The 21,333-nt window shown below is 40.7% G+C and overlaps 1 protein-coding gene across 7 annotated transcripts in view; it reads right to left on the reverse strand.

Annotated features, from left to right (window-relative positions):
• Positions 1 to 21,333, reverse strand: part of sorcs2 (sortilin-related VPS10 domain containing receptor 2) — a 367,111-nt gene that overhangs the window by 11,488 nt on the left and 334,290 nt on the right. For all 7 annotated transcript variants that reach the window (XM_044185095.1, XM_044185097.1, XM_044185091.1 and 4 more), the window contains exons 11-20: positions 20,160 to 20,262; positions 18,260 to 18,336; positions 17,903 to 17,994; positions 10,850 to 10,957; positions 4,271 to 4,391; positions 4,038 to 4,171; positions 2,651 to 2,770; positions 2,363 to 2,534; positions 2,086 to 2,272; positions 74 to 207 (exon numbers count right to left, since the gene is read on the reverse strand). In XM_044185095.1, coding sequence (XP_044041030.1) covers positions 74 to 207; positions 2,086 to 2,272; positions 2,363 to 2,534; positions 2,651 to 2,770; positions 4,038 to 4,171; positions 4,271 to 4,391; positions 10,850 to 10,957; positions 17,903 to 17,994; positions 18,260 to 18,336; positions 20,160 to 20,262 — 1,248 coding nt within the window. The remainder of the gene's footprint in view (positions 1 to 73; positions 208 to 2,085; positions 2,273 to 2,362; positions 2,535 to 2,650; positions 2,771 to 4,037; positions 4,172 to 4,270; positions 4,392 to 10,849; positions 10,958 to 17,902; positions 17,995 to 18,259; positions 18,337 to 20,159; positions 20,263 to 21,333) is intronic.

Raw genomic sequence — 21,333 nt, forward strand, 5'->3', positions numbered from 1 at the left:
GTAATAATTGAATATATTTTGATGTAAGTAAGTGTCATAAGAATTGAGATGAAGTTTGTAGTGTGTCCTTTACTTGCAGGTTGTCTCCTATCCACCAGTAGAAGACGGTCAGGTTGGCCTCAGTGGGAAGAACTACGGCTGTCAGATTGACCTCATGGTTTCTCCCAGCGATGGGAACCACTTCCAGGTGCACTTCCTGTAGGGGGGCTGTAAGAGAAGAAAACAGGATTTATAAAATTACAAAGCAAACAATTTTCTTCAAACACTGAAAACTGGAAGTGAGAGGTGTTTCGAATGTCCTTCATTTGCGGGTAAAAGTCACATGAATTAAGTCATACAAGTGCTCCAAATAAGAGAAGTGCAACATCTAAGGCCAAACCTAATTTAACTTTTACAAAATAAAGGGATTGACGGCTCAGTGAGTCTCCCACAAGAGTCTTCATTATCAGCTTAAACCCACTTTAAGAAACCAGCTCTTTGGGTTTTAAAGCTGCACAAAGACAGAGCCATCTTATCAACGTAAAAGACTAAATAATCTCCAATCCCCACTGACTGACACATCATAGATTAGCCTTATATGATAAAATTCAAGTGTCAGACACGGTCAGTGGCAGGGAGGCATTTCTACCCAGGAAGCAAAACATTAAAAGTTACCATAGAAGTGGGATTCAAACCTGTGTTCTGAACAGCAGGGGGTGAGTGTTTGACTGAACCGACTGCAGAAAGATCTTCTTTATCAAAGTTAAACAAAGTTCAGGTCAAAGGAGTGTGCAGGCTACTGACATGTTGTGTGATGTCTGGGCGGGGAGAACCAGAGCCGAAGACTCCAGTCGGACTCCACTCTCGACTTACTTGAGACTTGAATGCCTGGAGACTTGAATTGATTTGAGACTTGAAGGCAAAAAGCTGAGGAGACTTGACTTGGTGACCCGTAAATATTTTAAAATGCGATATTGTGTGCAGTTGTGCCTTTTGGAGCTCTGCCAAACTGTCATGAATAATTAATAACCAGGATGCGTGCAAATGTTTCTGACACACAAATCACTTTTATATGTGCTAGTTCCTGCTTTTAGTTATAAAAAGAGCTTGTTTTCATTTTGTTAAGTATTTGCTATTATCATTGATATCTTTTCATTCGTCTTTTGTATTGTTGTCTATTGGTAATAACATATTTCTATGCCACCGCCTCTGTTTTCAACAAGACGTTGGAGAGGCCACCGCCTACTGAGAAATTTGTGATAGAAATATCTAATAAAATGTTGTTGTATAAATGCTCCTACAGCTTAATGATGAAGGATCTTAACTGCTGTTTGAAATGGCTGTTACATAACTTTCAGCCAGGACGCCTACATCATACTCCTCAGAGTGCAATCTAATAGAAACTCAAGTTGAGCCATGTTCGTTAAGTTGCGTAAGATGTCTGTGTCTGCATCCGGCTAATTATGATTTGCCTTTCAGGGATTTGGATTTACTTTTGTCCATCATGACACAAGCCTGTGAGCCCATCCATCTAAACTGATCTTTGTTAATGTTGATAACAAATGACCAAAGCCAGAGTCTGCCGTTACCTTCAGTTCTTCTAGAAATCTGTATCCTTCTGACATTGAACATTAAAGCCCTGTGCTTGGGTCATTGTTTCAGCTGTGTGCACGCTGTAAAAATGTTCATACACTGTAAAAAAAAAAAATATGGTTGTTTCAACATAAAAATATGAGTGACCACTGCATGTTAACTGAACTGGTACTGATTAGTTTGTAACATTTGCTCATTAGTTATAATGTTAAACATAGTTCAGTCAACTGTTAACCCTTACCCCGCTGCTGAGTTGCACTGAAGACAGCTGCTAGATAAGCGTGACTTCCAGTTCTGCTCGTCTTTCACTAGTAGAGCAGCTTCCAGTCTGATCCCTCATCCACTACGCTGCCTGATTATTAGAGCTGTTACTGAAATGTTTTTCACATTAAGGATCAGCACTGATCCTGGTTCTACTGTGACCAAGCAGAGATGTACTCAGATCAAAGATCGAATGTGCACAGTTGTGTAAAAACGATATAAAAACACTAAGTGAGTGTCTGGGAGGCCGACCTGTGACCTGGATGTACATGGTGGCCTCGTCGTGCCCCGCCATGTTCTCAGCCTTCACCGTGACCTTGTAAACGCCTGAATTTTCGTAGCGATGCTGGATGGGCTCATCCGTCACTGTCAGGTTCTGGTAGATGGCTCGAACCCCGTCACCGAGGTCCACCTGGTACTTGGTGTTGCTGGTGTCGCCCTGTTAGGAAGGAACGAGGACTTTCAGCAGATTCAAACGGAATGGAAGGAAGGAAAGGAAGAACCGACGAGAAAACAACTTTCATCCTACCTGTTCCTGGTGGACAATGAATGTGATGTCATCACCAGGCGCCACGGCCAACATCTGCCCTTTGATGCCGACCTGTAGTCCTTTAGGGGGCAGCAGAGGGCAGTTGTGCTGTTTGCCACTCTGCTGCTTGTTTGGCCCTCCTTCACACATGTTAGATATCACCTTCCTGTAGCTGAAACACAGCAGAGGGCAGTGCACGGGTCAGAGTAGGGAGGCGTATGCCGAGTCTTTAAAGGACTAGTTCAACATTTTGGGAAATGTCTTGTGCGTTCGTGCACATGCACAGACCCAGTGCTGGACTCGTAGGTTTGTCCTAGATGGCAGTCTTCAGGTGGTGAATCTGGATCGTGCCAGAAGTCAGCGAAGCAGCGATTGCCCTCCATGTGGGACCGTTCAAAACCATAGTCACTACACACAACACACACACACACACACACACACACACACACACACACACACACAGATGATAGAACAATAGTAAAAATAATGAGTAATGTATTTGACCTGCAAATTTAACACCGTAGCATTCTATGTATGTGTGAGATTAAATATTTGTGTATATATGTGAGCAGAGAGCATATTATACATATGTACTGTATATAAGCTGAAAATTATTTTTGGCCACATAATGCCCAACAAAATGCACTGGTCTGAGAAAATAATGGACAAGATGGAGGCACCGAAACAGCGGCAAGAAGAAGCATTGTTACCTCCAGTTTAATATACTGATTTAGAGTATTATGTGATTTTAATAGACACTTACCAATCAAAAATGACTATTTTCCATTGTGATGGTATACATTTATATAATAAAATGTGTATGCCTATGTATTTAATATTTTTTCATCTTTCTGTACTTTAAAATGTATATATATTCCAACTATTATTCTTTTTTTTTTGGTAAACACTGTTTATTAGTTTTCCTTTACCAGTACAGATGACCGCCCCCACCCCACTTCCCCAGGCCTTCCCAAAACATTACGCTCACAATAACAGTAACATATAGCTAACAAAAAGACAGACACAACACAGCAGTACCCAAGTATACAAACAAAAGCAAAAAATAGACAAAAAATACATAAAAATGATGTCTACACTCACAATGCCATGCTTGTCTCGAATGTCATATTAATGTGCATCATTTTTAAGAAACTATAAGATTGCTGTCTTATGTTAGGGCATCTCTAACGCTTGCATTACTGAGGAATGTAATAAAAGCTTTCCAGATTTCCTCAAACACATTTTGTCTATTTCTCAGTATGTAAGGTATCTTCTCTAATACCATGCATGATGCCATTTTGTTAATCCTTTCTTCAATAGCTGGTCTGTTTGTTTTCTTCCAGTAAAGAGCAATAAGCCGTTTGGCTTGCAAGGTACACAAGTGTATATTCCTTCTTCCTTCAAAATGACAATCTTAGGTTCGAGAGGGACTTCTACAGAGGTGATTCTGCCCATCACGTTTAACTTCTTGCCAAAACCAACTATTATTCTTAAATTGGATCTAATATGATTAAATGCTGAAATGATTGTTCTTCTTTATGTTTGATTCCCCACTGTGTCTCTCTCTCTCTATTCTTATTCATATACTATATATTTATTTGTGCTGTAACGTACCACGATTTTCAGATACAATAATCCAGGGAAGTGTAATCGAGCCTAAAGGTTCAGTGCTCACCAGTTGAAGTCTTTCTCGGTGCAGTGACAGGGTTTGGTGGTGAGAGCTGAGGTGTAGCTTTTCCCTTTGATACAGAACGCGGTGTCCTTCCTTTTCCTGAAACTCCGCTCCTGGCCCATAATGCACTTCTCTCCCTGAGGATGACCATGGAGAAGTGAGAATTCGGTTTCAAATGTAAGCACACATGTACTGTAAGCATGTGTGTCCGTGCTGCATTTGTGTGTGTTCATTACCTGCAGGTCTGTGAGCTGCCAGGAGTCGTAGTCAGACTCAGTACACTGACGGGGAAAAGACTGCCTGAAGTCTACTTTGACCAGCTCCCAGTCTGACCTGTAGCTGATGTGGCCGAACACACTGCAAACACACACCGCAGATACTACATGAACACATTATTCAATAGCCTCCACATGTGGACATGTAGCTGTATGCCACTAACATCTGTATTAGATTTAGCAAAGAATCACACTGATCTGATAAAAACAGCAGCAATTTAAAGTTACAGTTTCCAGATTCTTTAATGAAACCTGTCCGTTCGCATTACAACATGTTATCATGAAACAGACATGGTTCATTAACTTGATGGGAAAGTGCAAAAGACAATTATTCACCACTGAACAAGTACGCACTGTGTAAGAACAGTCTCAACAGATAATCTGACACAGATCATTAAATCTCTGCATTTAAGAAATAGTTTGACATTTGGGGAAATATGCTTATTCATTTTCTTGCCGAGAGTTAGATGAGAAGGTTGATGCCACCCTCGTGACTGTACGCTAGCTAAATATGAAGCTAGAGAAAACAGCCGCTTAGCCTAGCTTAGCATAAAGACTGGAAGCAGGGGGAAACAGCTAGCCTGGCTCTGTCCAAGAGTAAGCCCAATCTGTCTACCAGCACTTCTACAGCTCACTAATTAACACGTTATACCATGTTAGCTTAATCTGTACAAAAACCAAAGTGTAGGGTTAGGTTGACAAGTTAAGCTAAGCTAAGCTAACCAGCTGCTGGCTGTAGCATCATATTGACCCTACAGACATGAGAGCGGTATCATGTATGTGTGTTCAGACAGAAAGTGAAGCAACATTTGCACAAATCTCCAAACTGTATGTTAGCTAGCACCAGACGCACGGTCCATGTGTGTGGAAGTGCGCCTGCGTGTTTGTGTTCAGCTCAGCCTCTGACTGACCTCTGAACTCACAGCAACTGCAAATCTTTCTGTTGTTTCTCTCTCCTTTGTCCTCTGTGCGTTTATGAAACAGATTCATAAAGCCACGCATCAGTTTGCGTCTCCCGGTGAATTTGCGTCTAATAGCATCTTTTCATTGACTTTGAATGTCAAAACTTTCGCCTTTATAGACTTTGCTTAGTTCATATAGTACAATAACGGATAATAAGATACTATTACATACTATTTTGTGATCCACATTCATGGTGTTTTCTTCCACCCACCCTGAACCTAGCCGTTGAATGGGATCTGTGGTGTCCTGATCTTTGTTTTTGACTTCTGGCATTAAAGTTTGTTTGCAGGTAGAACTGGATAACCATCTGGATCCCAAATCCAAATCCCCTCTCTTTTGAAGACTTTGTAGGTCATCGTCCATTTATTGTATAACAGCTGGCTTCCTTTGACATTCAAGTCATGATGTCCCTTCAATGATGTCGTCAACATACAGATAATCATTACGTCAACTGTCTTGCTGCGGTACATGTAGATTATAACTCTACTGGGAGCATAAATAAACCCTTACAATACCTTCAGACAAGAAGCCTTCCCCCTCCTCTCCACTAGATGGTAATGTTTTACAGTACAAAACAGCTAATGTCTACCATTCCCATTGCTGAACTCAGCTGTCCTCTCCTTGTGTGTCAGTCAGAGCATTTTGGGAAGCAGACTGATGTGACCCAAGTCAGCGACTCCGAGATATGTTGCTGTGCTTGTGGCAGCTGGCGTTCACCTCGTTGGAGTGCAAGCCGAGCATGACTAACGTCGTCTTCACCGCCGTCGTTAAAGGGGAGTGATGGATGTCTCGGCTGTGGACTCACATATGCTGCCATTTCACATTGTCATCCTTTATCGCTGTTGTTTTTCTCTTGTTCATCTGGAGGTCTGTCTGCTGTTCTGCAGTCAGTTTGTCTCTCAGCTCCACCTTTAGTTTCTTCATCACGTGTCCTTTTTGGACTTGCTTCTTAAAGGGTGAGATTAACTTGCTAGGGGATTCAAATGAACCCCCCTGTTGTTCTGACTTTCTGTGCAAAGTGTTTGTATGCTGTTGCCTTTTCAAGTACCCATCAGGTACAGCTGACATGGCAGACTCTCCATGGTGGTTATTTAGGAGTATTCACTTTCTAAGCATAATATGAGCTAAAATATTAAAGATATTAATGCTAGATCTCCTCTACAAGGCAGGGACTAAAGATTAGGAAAAAACGCAGACGCAGGAACGACCTTAAGGTCCTTATCGTTTCAGTTTTATTGTGCTTTGGCATATTACCAAACTGATTTGCAATTAATCGAATCACCATAAACTGATTGCCACATAGTGAAGCTGTGCCACTGTCCCCTGGTAGTATACCATGCAGAGAGTTTTGGTTTTGTGTGCTGAGGTTTTGAGATATCTGAGATTTCTGCTGCCACCCCAATAAAATGGAGGTGAATTCAACTTAGAACTTAAAGCACAAATCAACTGCAACTTTTCTTTTAGGAAACAATGTACAGGTTTCTCTGGATAATCCAAGTCCAGTGAACAGTTTTTATTGGTCCTACTTTCTCCCAGTGAAATAGTCCCTCCCTATGAAAACTGTTGACAGTATGGTCCATGGATTATCCAGAGGAACTGAGGCATTGGTGCTCATGGAAGAAACACTCATATGAACAGATTTGCTTTAAAGTCGAATGTATGAAGATATAAAAAATTTGGTTGTCTTCACCAACTTTGTCGTACTTGGAATTTTCTTTTAGGTATGAAAGAAATTAACGAGCTGTCGTACGAGTCACAGACAGAGTCTGCGTTTCTCCACCGAAGAAAACATAAGAATCATAACGGCTGCATCGGAATGAATTTCAGAATGAATGAATTTCCATCTACAATAGAAATAAACTAAAAATGAACTTGAATATTAAGTGATTATTATTTTCACCGTCGTCATGGTTTGCCAATTTTCTGAGAGGTTGGACAATGTTTATGGTTTGATATTGATATTATATTTTGGCATGGAGTCTGGTACAGTTAGGTAACTGCTAGGAAAATTCTCTCACTCTCACTTAGGGTCTTTATACTGCGCGCTCCTCTTGACAGCTTCCCATCTAACTCATGGACGGCTTTGCTTTAGCAAGACGTTTTTTGGCGTCTAACTTCACATCAAACCATTCTGTCTTTATTTCTTTTACAGTTCAACTTTGATCTTCATTGGCAGCTGTATTAATATTTTCCAGTCCCCTAATATGAGTACTGACTGCTAAATTTGTTAGGTTTTTGTCTGCTGATGTTTCAACAGCAGGACTTCCACAGTTCAAATTTCTTCTTTTTACTCTGGTAACATTTTTGTGAATCGAGCAATTTACGCCGAGTTTGGTAAATCTGACATGGAACATTCATTGAGGATAGAAATTAGGGCTGCAACTAATGATTATTTTCATTGTTGATTAATCTGTTGGTTATTTCCTCAATTAATCGATTAGTTGTTTGGTCTATAAAATGTCAGAAAATGGTGAAAAATGTCGATCAGTGTTTCCCAAAGCCCAAGATGACGTCTTCAAATGTCTTGTTTTGTCCACAACCCAAAGATATTCAGTGTACTGTTAGAGAGGAGTAAAGAAACCAGAAAGGAGTACAAATGAAATTCAATTCACCTTGTATGTGAGTGGCAGCAGAAGTGTCAGAGGTGTATATCTCAGCATATAAAACCAATACAATCTGCATGGCTACATACCACTAGGGGTAAGTGAGAAAATAAGTTTCTTGTAATTTGGGTGAACTGACCTTTTAAACCCTCCACATCCAGCCATTGGATACACAGTATTCTGGTGTGTCACTGCTTGTCTTGCGCACAGTAAAATGATCACTGTTAGCTTCAGCGTTAAGTGTAAAAATCAACTCATTTGCTTTGTTTGTGTGTTAATTCCCACCAGCCTCAGAGTTAATTTTGCACTTTTTTTCTCGTTTTGAATAGCCACTCCAGAGCCATAAGAACTGTATTAGTGGCCAAACAACACTTCAATCAGCTCAGTGAAAAGAAATCAACATTCATTAACAGTGGGAAGTGTGTTCCTTTAGTTCCTCTCTTTAAAACACAGCGCTAAGAAGGAGAATTACCAAGAATGTGTTTAGAAGTCATTTCCAGGAGAGGTTTGGTACTGAAAGAGATTAGACACAGGGATTCCTTTGAGTAAAAATGTGTATGTTTGTTCCGGTGCATGGTGCAGGGAACTAAGAGAGCGAAAGATGGTTTGTCAGTAGCACAATAAGCTGGTGTGACGCTCTCATACAGCAGCATGTGCAGTCAAGCCCATCGAGAGTCTGTCCAGTGTAATATTTGACCAGCTGTCATTAGTATGAGTGGTGTACGATCTCTGCTCCCCCACCTGTCCTTGGTGCTAAGTCACTGCTCAAAGACTTCATTATGGGATGTGAAACTCAGCAGCAAGGAAATAGACCCTGGCTAATCTGTCAGACATGAGATGCCCTCAACACCCCGACTTGGCCACCGACTCTATCTATTGGCTACGTATATATATATGTGTGTGTGTGTGTGTGTGAGTATGTGTGTGTCCACCCACAGCGTGTGTGTCTGACACATGGCAGATAATGGTGAGTGAGTCTGAGTGTTCAAGTCTCTTGTTCTTGTGTGTAACTGCCTGTCTATGTGTGCCTGTGTGTGTGTGTGTATCGACGTGTATCCCTGTGTGTGTGTGACCATCTCTTTGCCCTTCTCAGCGATTACAGCTGGAAGCCGGCCTTATCTCTGGGCCAAGGCCTGGAGTCTGAGATGATGCGACAAGTCTCTCTCCAGCTAACTTACTGATGGAGAGCTTGGGAAAAAAGAGAGAGACTTTATTTCTTAACAGATATGAACTATTGAAGCCTAAATCAACCGTTTGGGTCAGAAGCTGCTGACAGCTGACGTTTTGTGCCAATATTCAAAATTCTTAATTTGGACCATTTTCAGGCCAAAGAATTGGCAGGGATGAGGTTTGTGCTTCACCAGAAGTAGACTAAGGGACAGGAAGATCTCTCAATTCAAACTCAAGACAACAATAACGACAACACAAGTCTACAGCCATGCTAGCAGCCTTGTGAGGCTCCTGATTACACACCAGAAATCAAATCAAACTTTGCTGTCCTTAGATCTGAACCACGATTGGGGAAAACAGTACATTTTGGCCTTGTTACTACCTAAAACTAAAAGGTTGATCTAAAAAACAGCTTGTCAGGCTCAGCTGTACTCATCCACATTTTTGAGCAGCTCAAAGGAAAACCAACAATAGCCCCCCCCATTTCTTACAGTGTAGTTGTGCTGTGAAGGTCTTGCTTCAGGGCTAGGAATGATTACAGCGACCAACAACTCTTTCAATGCACACATAGGATGTGAGAATCGTAAAGATAGATTTGAAAAAATCTGAAACTATCCCTTGACATGGTAACCTTCGGCATATTAACATGAATGTTAACATGCTGGTGTTTAAAACTAAACATCTTAGCGTGTTAGCATAATAAACATGCCCACAGTTTGTACGTTAAATGTTTTTAAATGTAACATTTACCATGTTGTCATGTTAGCATACTAAAATTCAAACATTAGCAGGCTCACATGCAAACCTTTAACATGTTAGCACATCAGCATTGTAGCATTAATCTTAAAGTAAAGTTCAGCATTTGTTTGCAGACTGTCTTGTCATACACTGAAGTCCTGGACGAGTGGAAAGTTTGACCCATTGATTGTGCTAGATGAAAAGTCAGGGGATCACTAGTCATTTAGATTCATCCTCTGGGCATTATAAATAAATATCTGTGCAAAATTACATTTAAGGCTAAGGGGTTAGTTCCTGTGAATAACTTATATATGCCTACTACTGATCATTTCTATAGTATATGTAATCAATCTAATAACCTGTGTCATAACAAAAGTGCATGAATCTGACCAGCTGACATCTCAGTATTAATAAAAGAATCGGTACAAGACTGCTGTACTGGTCTAAGCCTGGTGGAGCCTGACAAAGAGCCCAGGCAGACACACAAAGGAAGTGAGACAGAAACTCACAAATACAGAGCAGAACCATAGAAATAAAATGTCAGAGTGGAGAAAAGCGAGACAGGGAGGGAGGGCAGAGGGCACGTGCAGGCCTCCTCTCCCATCAACCTCTGATGTAACAGCAATCAAACCCTCTGGAGGTGAAGAGAGAGGATGGCTTTGCAGGAAATCAGGAGTGAGACCAGCTGCTGTTAGCGCCACGAAATTGGGCTCCCCGCTCTAACAGATCGAGAGGGAATTGTTATGATGGGAGAGAAACCTGAGCTTGCTTGAATGTAGTGTAGGGGCAGGCAGGGCTGCCCTGTCTGACTCTCTTAGACAAATCATTAGAACCAGGCAGAGAGTTATAAGTGTGTTTAATTTATGCTTCCACAGAGCTTTCTCAGTTTAGTATATTGTAATTTACACTCATACTTGAATGGAAGCTCAGATTTGATTGATTTGATTTAAAGTCTTCAGACCATTTACGATGAATTCAACTGATCCTATATGGACTTTCATTTTATCATTCCGACAGCAGTCCTGAAATCAAACATTTCGCCTGTTGAAATTGTGATTTCACTCACGTCATAACCAGGGTCTCGTCTCCTGGCTCACTCAGGAGTCCATCGACAAACACAGAGGTGCTGGTGAAGTTGTGAACAGTCCACGTCCATCCTTCATCGATACTAAACCTGTGGAGAAACATGCAGTGTTCTCAATCACAGTACTCAAACAGAGACATTGATGAAATTCTCATCAGATGGTGCCATCATTGTTTCTAAAACAGCCTTACACTAGAGTTAGTATGGGCTATATTACAAATAACACACTCCCATTTACTTAACGCCACGCCTTGTCCATTTGGCATTTAAAGCGTTTGGAGGATGATGTCTTTTTTATCGCCTTTCCAAAACTAAAACCAGTAAAAGGAATGGGTTAAACAATGTGATCATCTGCTCTAGCCTGAACTATGTTGGTTAGCATGTCTACCTAACTAGCTTACACCCAAAGAGCACATTATTAAAAAAAGCCCCATTCATGACTAAGGCAGGCACTGTTTAGTATTTGCCCACTGTGTGGATCATAGTCCTGTATGCTACTAGTTTAGACTAACATTAACAGCTCTGTCCTGGTCTTTACTGGATTTGGGGAAGTTTAACCAGGCCAACGTTTTCTAGGATAGCGTTTGCCAAACACTTTGGTTAGTCCTTATCCTAAAGGCCTTTTCTCTTCAGTAACTAAGGGGAGTGGGGCAAAAGGGTCAGTTGAAGGACGCTTTTTTTGTAAGGTGCATTTCATGTTGGCTGAAGGACAAAACACACAAGACAATGAAATATATGATGGGGGAGAAAGGGACGATAAACTATCAGGAAATTTCCACCCCTAGAAAGATACTAATGATCTAAAACAAAAGTGCTTTGACACACCACTTGAAAATGGGATAATCTTTTCTGTGTAATATTTGAGTTTCCTTCAATCCATACTCAAAATGAAGAGTATGAGACAGACAAAGCAAGCCATCTGCTCTGCTTTATTCACTGTGCCGACGACTCCTGCAGTCAACAGTGCTGAGTAAGTGTGACTGCGTGATGGAGAGGGATCAATGTGGAATTGAGTAGTGTGTGGCTCGCACTGCAGGCTGTGTGTGGTAATGATGTGCTAACAAGGACTACAATGTGATAATCAGCAGGTAAACATGTACAGTTACAAGGAAACAGAAGGGATATACAACGCTATTAAAGACTCTGTTGCTATGGTAAAGGCCTCAGTATGCTTCAAACAAAGTGGTTGTCAGATTGTCTGACAGCATCTGAAACCAGCTTTCCAAAGGCAGAATCAGGAGGGTGCTGGTTCTGACAATTTTGTAACGTTGTAACTAACTGTATGGAGGTGTCAAAGTAGACAGGGTTTGAATTTTCCTCAAGCTCTCTTTATTCATTCTTCACACAACTTCTTCTGTCACTTTTCACGTGTATAGCCGAGTGCAACGCCAAAAGAGCTTTGGAGAAGAGACCGTCCGATAGCGTCCCCATTTGCATGTTATCATGTCGAGACTACAAAGACACTTAACAGACACAGAATTCTTAGAAAGATATTGGAAAGACAGAGTGATGCAGCCAGGAGGAGGCTATGATGGTGTGGTCATTTGGAACACCTATAAACACTTTTGCCGTTAGATGTGATCAGACACATGATCAGACACATCACACAACCAGCTTGTTTAAAGCATACTGAGGCTTTCATACTGATGATTCAAATTCCATCAAAAAACTAATTAGTAACACCCCTTTTTATCATTGATTACTGATGAGTTATCCTTGAGCAAGGCACTAAACCACCCATTTGCTCCATAAGGCATCAGCTGGACAACTACAGCCTTCTACATGCCGACGTCCTCTGTCACACATCCAATTATATCTTATTTCCTCCAGCTAATACCCGAGGAATTATTAGAAATGGATGGAGTGATAGCCCTGTAATCAAATAGATTAGCGAGCCAAACTTATAATTATTCTCCATGCCACACACCAGCCTTTACTCCATTCATCCAGTGCTATTAAGAAACCTAAAACAAGACTTATTCTATGTGGAGCCAATCATAAATGTACATAACACAATCCTGTCCAGCCGGCGTGTCACAGTGGCATCTCATTTCTCAGCCTACTGGCTTTCCATAATTAACTGATATGAATGCATTGTGTGAATTACCCAGTGTAAAAAAACTCCAGTCAGTTTGAGTGAGCTGATGAGAGGAGCTGGGGAATTATCTGAAATGATTTGAGTGTGTGTGCGTACATGCACAGTTGTCATTTTTAAAAGTCTAGATGCGCTTTTTTTCAAGTGGCCGTGAAAATGGCATTGCTTTGATGTACACAGTTGTAGATATCCTACCCCGCATGGGAACATGGTGTAATTATTTTGGAGAGTCCAAGGCACTGTAGAGTCAGGGAACAAGTCTTGTTGTCAGGATGTAGACAGATTGTTTAGAGAATCATGAATGTCTAAATGCTGAGGACTTGACTTGGTGAAGGAGCATTTTAGGTCAAGAGGGGTTCTTAACAGAGACAAGTACTGACTCCTCTAAACTCCTCTCTTGCTACAGCTTGCCTTGTCCTCAGTCTCACTCTGTCTATTGCTATATTTCTCTTTCTCTGTCCCTACCCTTTCATTTTTTCTGTCAGCTCTGCTTATTTCTGTCTGGTCACACAGACTCATTAAAAGCTCTTACCCTTAAAAAGTAGAACTCCACACTTGATCTAGTATGAAGAAAAAAGCATCGCTGCCCTGACTTCTATGGGTAGAAAAACAAGTCTGCTGAAGCTTTGACCACACCCATGATCACAGGTAGGTGTGGTCTGTTGCAAGTGGGACCACACCCACTCCAGTGCAATGCTACATCACTGCTGCACAGGAGGTGGAAAGCAACCCTATTGCCATACAAGAACTCTGTTATTGGATGATTACGTTCAATGACAACAGTTTTTAATGTCTATTGCCAATGGTTTAAAAATGTGCTCTTTCTAAAATATCAGCTCATAGCAACTATGCTACCATAAAGATTAGGGAAATATTGTGACTACAATGAAAAAAAAGCAAATGATAACAATCTCCAGTGTCCGGTATTTATGTCGGATGCGTTACACTCCCATCCACCACCCCGACCTCCACACCTATACCTCTCACCTTGCTACATAGGACACACTACCTCCTGCATTGGCACTAAATGTTGGCACTAGATGTAAATCGTAGGCTGCAGAACCATCCACTATGAACTTGCTAGGAATACAAAGAATGTGGAAAGAGTAAGCAATTACCACATTATTTGCCTGGATGCAGTTGCTCTTTAACATTCCAGTCCTGATTGATGGGACGACACCTATGGTTACTGGTAAGGGTAACTGCACAGCAACTGCAATTGAATTTTAATAATACAGGTCTAAGGGTTCCACTCAAAAGGGTGGCAGCAAACATGCCTCAAGCAGCTACTCTGTCAGAAATGGAAAAGAAAGGGGAACCCTTGTAGCCTAGGGGGTTTATGGTGCTGAACCGCCAAACTAAAAAATCAAAGTACACGTCAAATACATTTTTCCCAAAGATAGTTTCTGTCATTAGGTAGTTTTTTGGATAAGTAAATAAATAATTAGTTATTATAGTTATGATACTATAAAAAGGGGGTTTCATGTCATGATTAACAGCTAAGCTCTGCTTGCGATTGAGTCGGCCGAGTGTATGGGCGGGAACTTGATACCGCGGCTAAAACTTCGATCACTACTGGCTCCAAATGATGTCACCAGCGCAAGATGGCAACTCCCATAGCCGGGATATTTTGGCTTCATTTTTGTACAGTGGGAGGAAGTGAAGACACATCGTCCATCTTTATATACAGTCTATGGTTCCACCCCCTGGGATACTACCTGGCCATAGGTTTTCTATGTGATCATTTGATTAAACGCAATTTAATTTAAGAATATGCGCCTTGAGTGCAAAAACTCAGCTGAAATAATGAAGGTCTTTCAACTACATTTTAGCAGGACCCACCTTAAGGACCTTATCATGTCAGTTGATGTGTTTTAGTGGTGCATATTCCTGTAATCCCACACAAAGCTACAAATAATCAAATTACCATAAAAGAACTGCCACACAGTGAACCTGGGGTGGGGGACCTTGAGGTCTGGGGCCCCGGGGTAGTTCCCACTTTTCCTGCTTTGCCGGCTATGAATAGGATCAAAAATGGGGCTTGACATAGTAAAAGGATTAAAACATTTACTGATCTGTTGGAGACCAGTTGGAATTGCAACACTGACATAACAGAATGCTATTATAACAATGAAGTTGCAGTTTTACAATAGAGACGAGTAAACCACCTAATTAGAGCAGACGTCCAACAGAGACATGTACTGAAGATGTAATAAATCAATGTGCAAAATACTGGAATAACATTGCTGTTCCTTCATTAGTTTTTTGGTTTGAGAACAATGCTTTTCAGTCTTCACAGCTGAAATGTGTTACACTCAAACATAACACTATTCTCTATTATGGAGCAGGTGAGAAAGAAGGAGTTATTGGGGGTCATGAAACTCCACTAAGACAAGAGTTTCTGGCTACAAAAAACAGATCACAGGCCAGGGAGAGTTTTGGAGGCCAGAAATCTCAGCACCTGATGAGATGATAACATTACGGTCCTTTGTGTAATGAAGTGGTAAAAACTGTGCTCATTACACTTTGAAGAAGTTGTCTTTTCTCATAGAACATTTTCTCTTGCTTTCACAGCGCTCCTGGGCTCTTGGCAAGATGTTTTCCACCACACTGAGAGGCTTTGGGGTTATTGATTTAGCTGAGGCATGAGGGAGGGAAAAATGTGAAGGACAGCTTCACCGGGAGACAGATGAGGGCCCATCTAAAAGGTCATTTGATTTAGGTCTGTGATAAATGTTTTTCTGAGTACTCCCTTATCTATGGTTTCTCATTATTTCATCCTTATTTATTAAGGTCGATGAGATAACATCTTGCTGAGCTTGAAATAGTCTGCATGAGCTGTGAGAGAGGGGGATGATCTTAAATGATTTTGAAGGGTACAGTGCGGGACTGGGGAACTAACTGATCTTTCCCCGTGCTGTAAAAATATATAGAATAGCTCAACTGATGTGGAGCTCTGAAGCCTGTACCAACACATATTGCACTAATATTTTGGGCTTTGATGGGTCAGTTCACCAAAATTAATCATAACTAGAAGAGTGCACTCAGTAGAGTGCAGATCTTCAACCGGTGTGTCTGGGGACATGTGGGTGGGGAACTGGGAGTGCAGGGCAGGCTGTGTGTCCATGACTGCATGAGGCTAGTGGATTGAAGGGCAGAACGTTTTTTGTATAATATAGTCTCAGTTTTCTTATATAATTGTATGCAACATTTTAAATAAAGTGTTTTTGTATAGTATAGTCTAAGTTTTCTTTAACATGCATAGAATAGTGTAATGGTATTGTAACCGAGCGTCCTGGATTTGCCTAACTGTATAAACTTAAAAAGGAAACCATAAACAGGACGATAACTCCAAAGTTCTGAATTTAAACATTCTTATTTATTTAGAATATTTTGTTGTACCACAGCACACAAAATAAACCCCTCCCTCCCTCCCTCACTCCCTCTCTCCCTCTACCCTCCCAAACAGAGAAGAGTTGAATTGCACTCAATTGTCCCTCCTGGCTCCCTTACAGTCAAGATGGTGGCGAAGATAACAAAAACGGGATTTATTCATCTCGTATCGTGTCTAACTTCAGTGGATCAGAACACACAGAATTAATCTGCAGACGCTCCGGTTCGAGACCAAACGTTTCTGTGGATGTTAGTGTTTGAGCCATGACAAAGGCCAAAATGTGGACTGCAACAGACTAGGTAAGCCTTGTTTTTAGCCTAGCCAATTGCCGGAAATGCCTTTTGCTATGTTGTAACGCATATCGTAAAATGGTGCATACTGCTGAAAAGATGAAAGTCTAAGCTTTACGATAGACTTGAGAATCACTGCAACCACGAGAGGTCCTTGAGCGTACATAAATGTGTCCAAAAAATATTGACTGATGCGAGATTTGCTGCGGACAGATGCACACATGCACACACATGATCCCCACCAGGCATAATAATAATCATAATAAATCAACTATGCAGCAATGATGGAATAATAGTTAAAATGGAAATAAACCATTTTAATTAAACACTCTCCAACCAGTAGATGTGTTTATATCAGCATCAAACATTAACGTTGAATGTGGTTAAAGCAGGACCGTCTGTAAATCAGTCTGCGTTAATCTATGTATGAATATGAGTGGTTCTTATAGTATCTGCTGTCCACAGCTGCTTTATACTGTATGAAAAGCTTCTCCTTCAGTTCATGAAATCCCTGCAGCACCTGAAGGCAGCAGGAATCATATGTTGATAAATCCGCAGCCTCTGATTGGAGGAGTGCTGCACCAGAGCTCAGTGACATTACACACACTGTTCACTGTGTTCACCTTCATTACATCAGGTGCAGATGACACCAGGCTGCTACAGAATAACCACACACCTCTACACACATCAGACGGGTCCGATATAACTCAGTATTCTGTTGTTTATGTGGGAGACGTCGGATTGCTGGATCTTCAATCCTGTTTGTCACAGCCTCCTTTCCAACTGCCTTTTTAGCAAAGGTGGCGTTCCATGTTTTATTCTTGATATGCATCACTGTTCATACTGAATTATGACTGAAATAACGTCAGATTGATGCCATCATGGAGAAGCTCTCTCCATTTATTGACCTATTGTCGTCATGCTTATCTGTGATTGGTTCAGCTGTTTTAGAGTGATGAGACCAGTGATGTGATTGGCTGACAGAGTATTTATGAATCACTGATCTATATTCCACTTCATTCAGCCCTTTTGCACTTTGCACTTTGCACATTCATGAACCAAAATAGCAGGTGAGCTTGGAGACACCTACATGCGCACTTGTTGGCCGATTAAATTTTTTTTTGTTTTATGACTATTGTATGATTTAGAAATGTTTTGTTTTTCATTTTATACTACTTAGTTTTATCTCTTCTGTCGTTCTATGTGTTACAAGAGGAAGGATTGCTATTGATACAGTGACATAACAATAATCTTACTTGAGTATCTTGAGGGGAATAGAGGTGTCCTTGATGGCAACAATGACCCCACCGTGGTCCAGGTACAGGATGTGATGCTCCTCCTCGAAAACCTTGAAAGTTGTAACAGAAAAAGGTTGGGGGGAATTTCCAAATCATGAAATGCAAAAAAAAAAAAAAAATCTTGGAAAAGTAAGATCCAAAGTTGTACAAGTTATACAAAAAGAAACCTGGACAGAAATAAGATTGGGTTTTATATCTCCACAGAATGTGTAACTTTCATGAGAAGTGTAAAGAAGGTTAGGAGGGGAACAGTGAAGAGGGGAGTGTAGACTGTAGAGAGGAGAAAAAGAAGAAGCAAAGGAGGATGTGATGTACCTGTCTCCACGTCTTCCCGCAGTCTGAAGTGATGTACATCTCTTCCTTATACTCTACTAGCTTGGAGCCAAGGTTACCTGGAGGAAAGAAAAGACGAGGAATTTAAAATTTCATCAGGCAGGGAGGCATTCAACAACAAGAGATTCAAAGAGAGGGAAGATCACAGAGAGAACAGATGTGAGGAGACTAGATAGTGAATAACCAAACAGACAGGAAGTCACATATGTAAAGGATTCCTCCTTAAAACTGCTTTGCTTTCCTTTTAACAATTTACCAAATGGGACGATGGGCCTTGGAAAATTCTATGTACCTAAAAATTGGCAAAATTAGCTGAAAAGACATGGCATGACAGAAAAGAATGAAACAAAGTTTGCTTTGTCTGATCAGAATAATTTCAGATGAGGTGGGTCATTCCTAATTCTTAACTTAGAAACATGATATATTGAGGTCAATGATTGCCCAGAGAAGAAAAACAGAAATTATAAAGTTAGGAATAATAAGTAAAAGTGAAATACTAAGTAAAAAAAAAAAAGATGAGACACAAAGTCATAAATCATAAGTCAACAAAATTGACTGTTTAGACACAATTATGAAACAGTGAAGTCAAAATGTTAAGAAACTAAAAATTAAAAAATGGACTTATTAACAAGTAATTCAAAGTTAAACGTTTTAATTTACCTTCACTTAGGTCATCATTTTGACCCCCTTTAACTGCTCAAGAAAGTATTTAAGGGAAAGAAATGGTTCATTTTGCAATTATTCTTTTTTTGTTTTACACATACAGCAGTGGAGTCTGTGGGACCGCGAACAATGAGACAAGGGCTCAAACACAAGGGTTAAAAAGTCCAGATTTTAGTCTTCATTATGATGTCATCAGGGTTATTTTTTCAGACCCTCTAAAGCCACAAAAGGCATTATACTGTTTTCACAGGCTGAGCAGTGGTCCTCATGAGTAAACTGAACTTGATGTGGAAATTGGGTGGAATGCCTCTTTAAAAAGTCATGATTTTGACTTTTGACTTTTGTTATTCCTAACATTTTGTGTCTTTTGTTTTTTTCTTTTTCTGGCAGTAAGGGGCTTCCATAGCGGACAGAGAGATGCAAGGCATGACCTAGATAGCTTCTTTTCCCTACCTCTTAAACAGACACAGGCAGCTCACTTATCCTTATTCTGTTGTTTTGCTTTCCGTCAGGAGTGCCCGTGCACAAACAAACACGGTGAAGTGTTCAATAAGTAAAATGGCTGGCGGTTCGGTGGAATCCTCTGTGTGTCAGAGTGCTCAGGCATGAAGCAGTGTGGATTTATACTCCACCACTGCACAGACAGAAAGGAATACTTGAGTCAAAGCTCTTCTCGGGGTAAATGGAGGTTTGTTTCTAGAGGACTGGCACTTTTTTAGCTCAGCCACGCGGACTGTTTGCATATAATGGAGTGTTATTGTAGAGGCTGCAGACAAAAACAAACCACACAGCCAGACACACACACACAAAGACACACATAAAATACACAAGCACTGCCACATACAGTCTCATCAGCCCATAGTCCCTCTTGTACACTGTATTTAGATATGAGTTAGTGGGATTTGAAAAAACACAGTGAAATTTCATCTCTCTTCACTTGTCAAAATGCAGATGGTCATGTCTGTAACTTCATATAATAAAAACACCTCATCTGTTTTTTTTTTTTCGGGGGGGGGGGGGTTAACGTTATTAAAAAGAAAGCATTGATGCTGCTTCTGTAGATGTAGAATTCTCAGTCCTACACAGTGTTTGGACCAGAAACATTGATTGCATCAATTAATGAGTGTGAAAAAGATTCATAAATGTCAGGTGGAGAGAAGGTCACACAGTCAAGAAGGAAAGAAATAAATAAAAAGTAATTTTTGCTCTGGAGACTCACCAGCACCCATGATGAGACCTGGAGTAGAGTCTTTGGTGTGGACAGTCCCAGAGACGTAGGGGTTGTCCGCCCAGCGCAGGTGGAGGTGGAGGTGACAGTCCGGCTGCAGAACAGAAACGTGTAGAGAGAATCTAATGTGAGGACAAAAGTGTCATTCTCCCACAGTATATACACGGATCCAACATCTAATAGCATGTTTCACAGTGGATCCATAACAATGAGTTTTAATACAAGAAAATAGCTTCAGTGAAATGGTAGGTGAACTGAAGACATGTTTAATGAGTCTTACCACACAGATACCTGATAATCCTGCAGCAAATACAACTCAGTATGGGGATTCAGTGCTCCTAATCAAATTTAACATGGGGAAAGATCTTTAATGGAAGCTAATTCATTTCAAATGAGTGCATCAGGCAGACCTGGATCTTGCTGCTGAAGTGTGCAGATTATTTTGTATTTAGCAGTGGGGACATTTTTTATGATAATTTATCAGGGAACCATGACTCTGACACGTGATAGGACAATCAGTAACCATGTTAAGTCTGTAGTATGTTTGAGCCACAAAATCCTGTTTGCAGCAACAGAATTACAAGCATTGTTTGGTAACGTAAGTTAGCTACTTAAGTTAGTTACCTTATAGACATCACATATATTACATTGATGTGGTGTTCTAGGTTTTTCAATGTGTTTCTTTCCATACGGCCATTGAAAAAAAGAGAACTTCCAGTTAGGATATCCACCACAGTGAACATCATGTCTGCTTTTATTTTTGTCAGTTACACTGGAATATACAGTATAAATCTATTCTGTAGTAATATAAGTAAAGCACTGTACAGGCCTGCTCTGCTCCTGCACCAGCACCTGGAGGATGTTCAAGCACACCTGCAGTCGGTCCCTGACCATCACATTTTACCAAATCATTTCTGAGTCTATGAAAGCCTCCTATAGATTCTGTTTCAGTGTGATGAAACCTCACAAGGCTATAACACATAAAACTGGTAGGCCTTTGTGTTAAGTGTTGAAATGTATCTTTTGCCATGCCTTTTGACAAGCTTCAGACCATATATGTGTTAGGATGAGTTTGTCTGATGTGTTAACAGCTCATATTACCTGTGCTCTTTGTCTATTCACAGCCATGGCAATCTCATTTCAATGGGAACACTACTTTGTGGTA

This window comes from Siniperca chuatsi, linkage group LG22 (genome assembly GCF_020085105.1).
Source record: "Siniperca chuatsi isolate FFG_IHB_CAS linkage group LG22, ASM2008510v1, whole genome shotgun sequence".
Classification (NCBI taxonomy): domain Eukaryota; kingdom Metazoa; phylum Chordata; class Actinopteri; order Centrarchiformes; family Sinipercidae; genus Siniperca; species Siniperca chuatsi.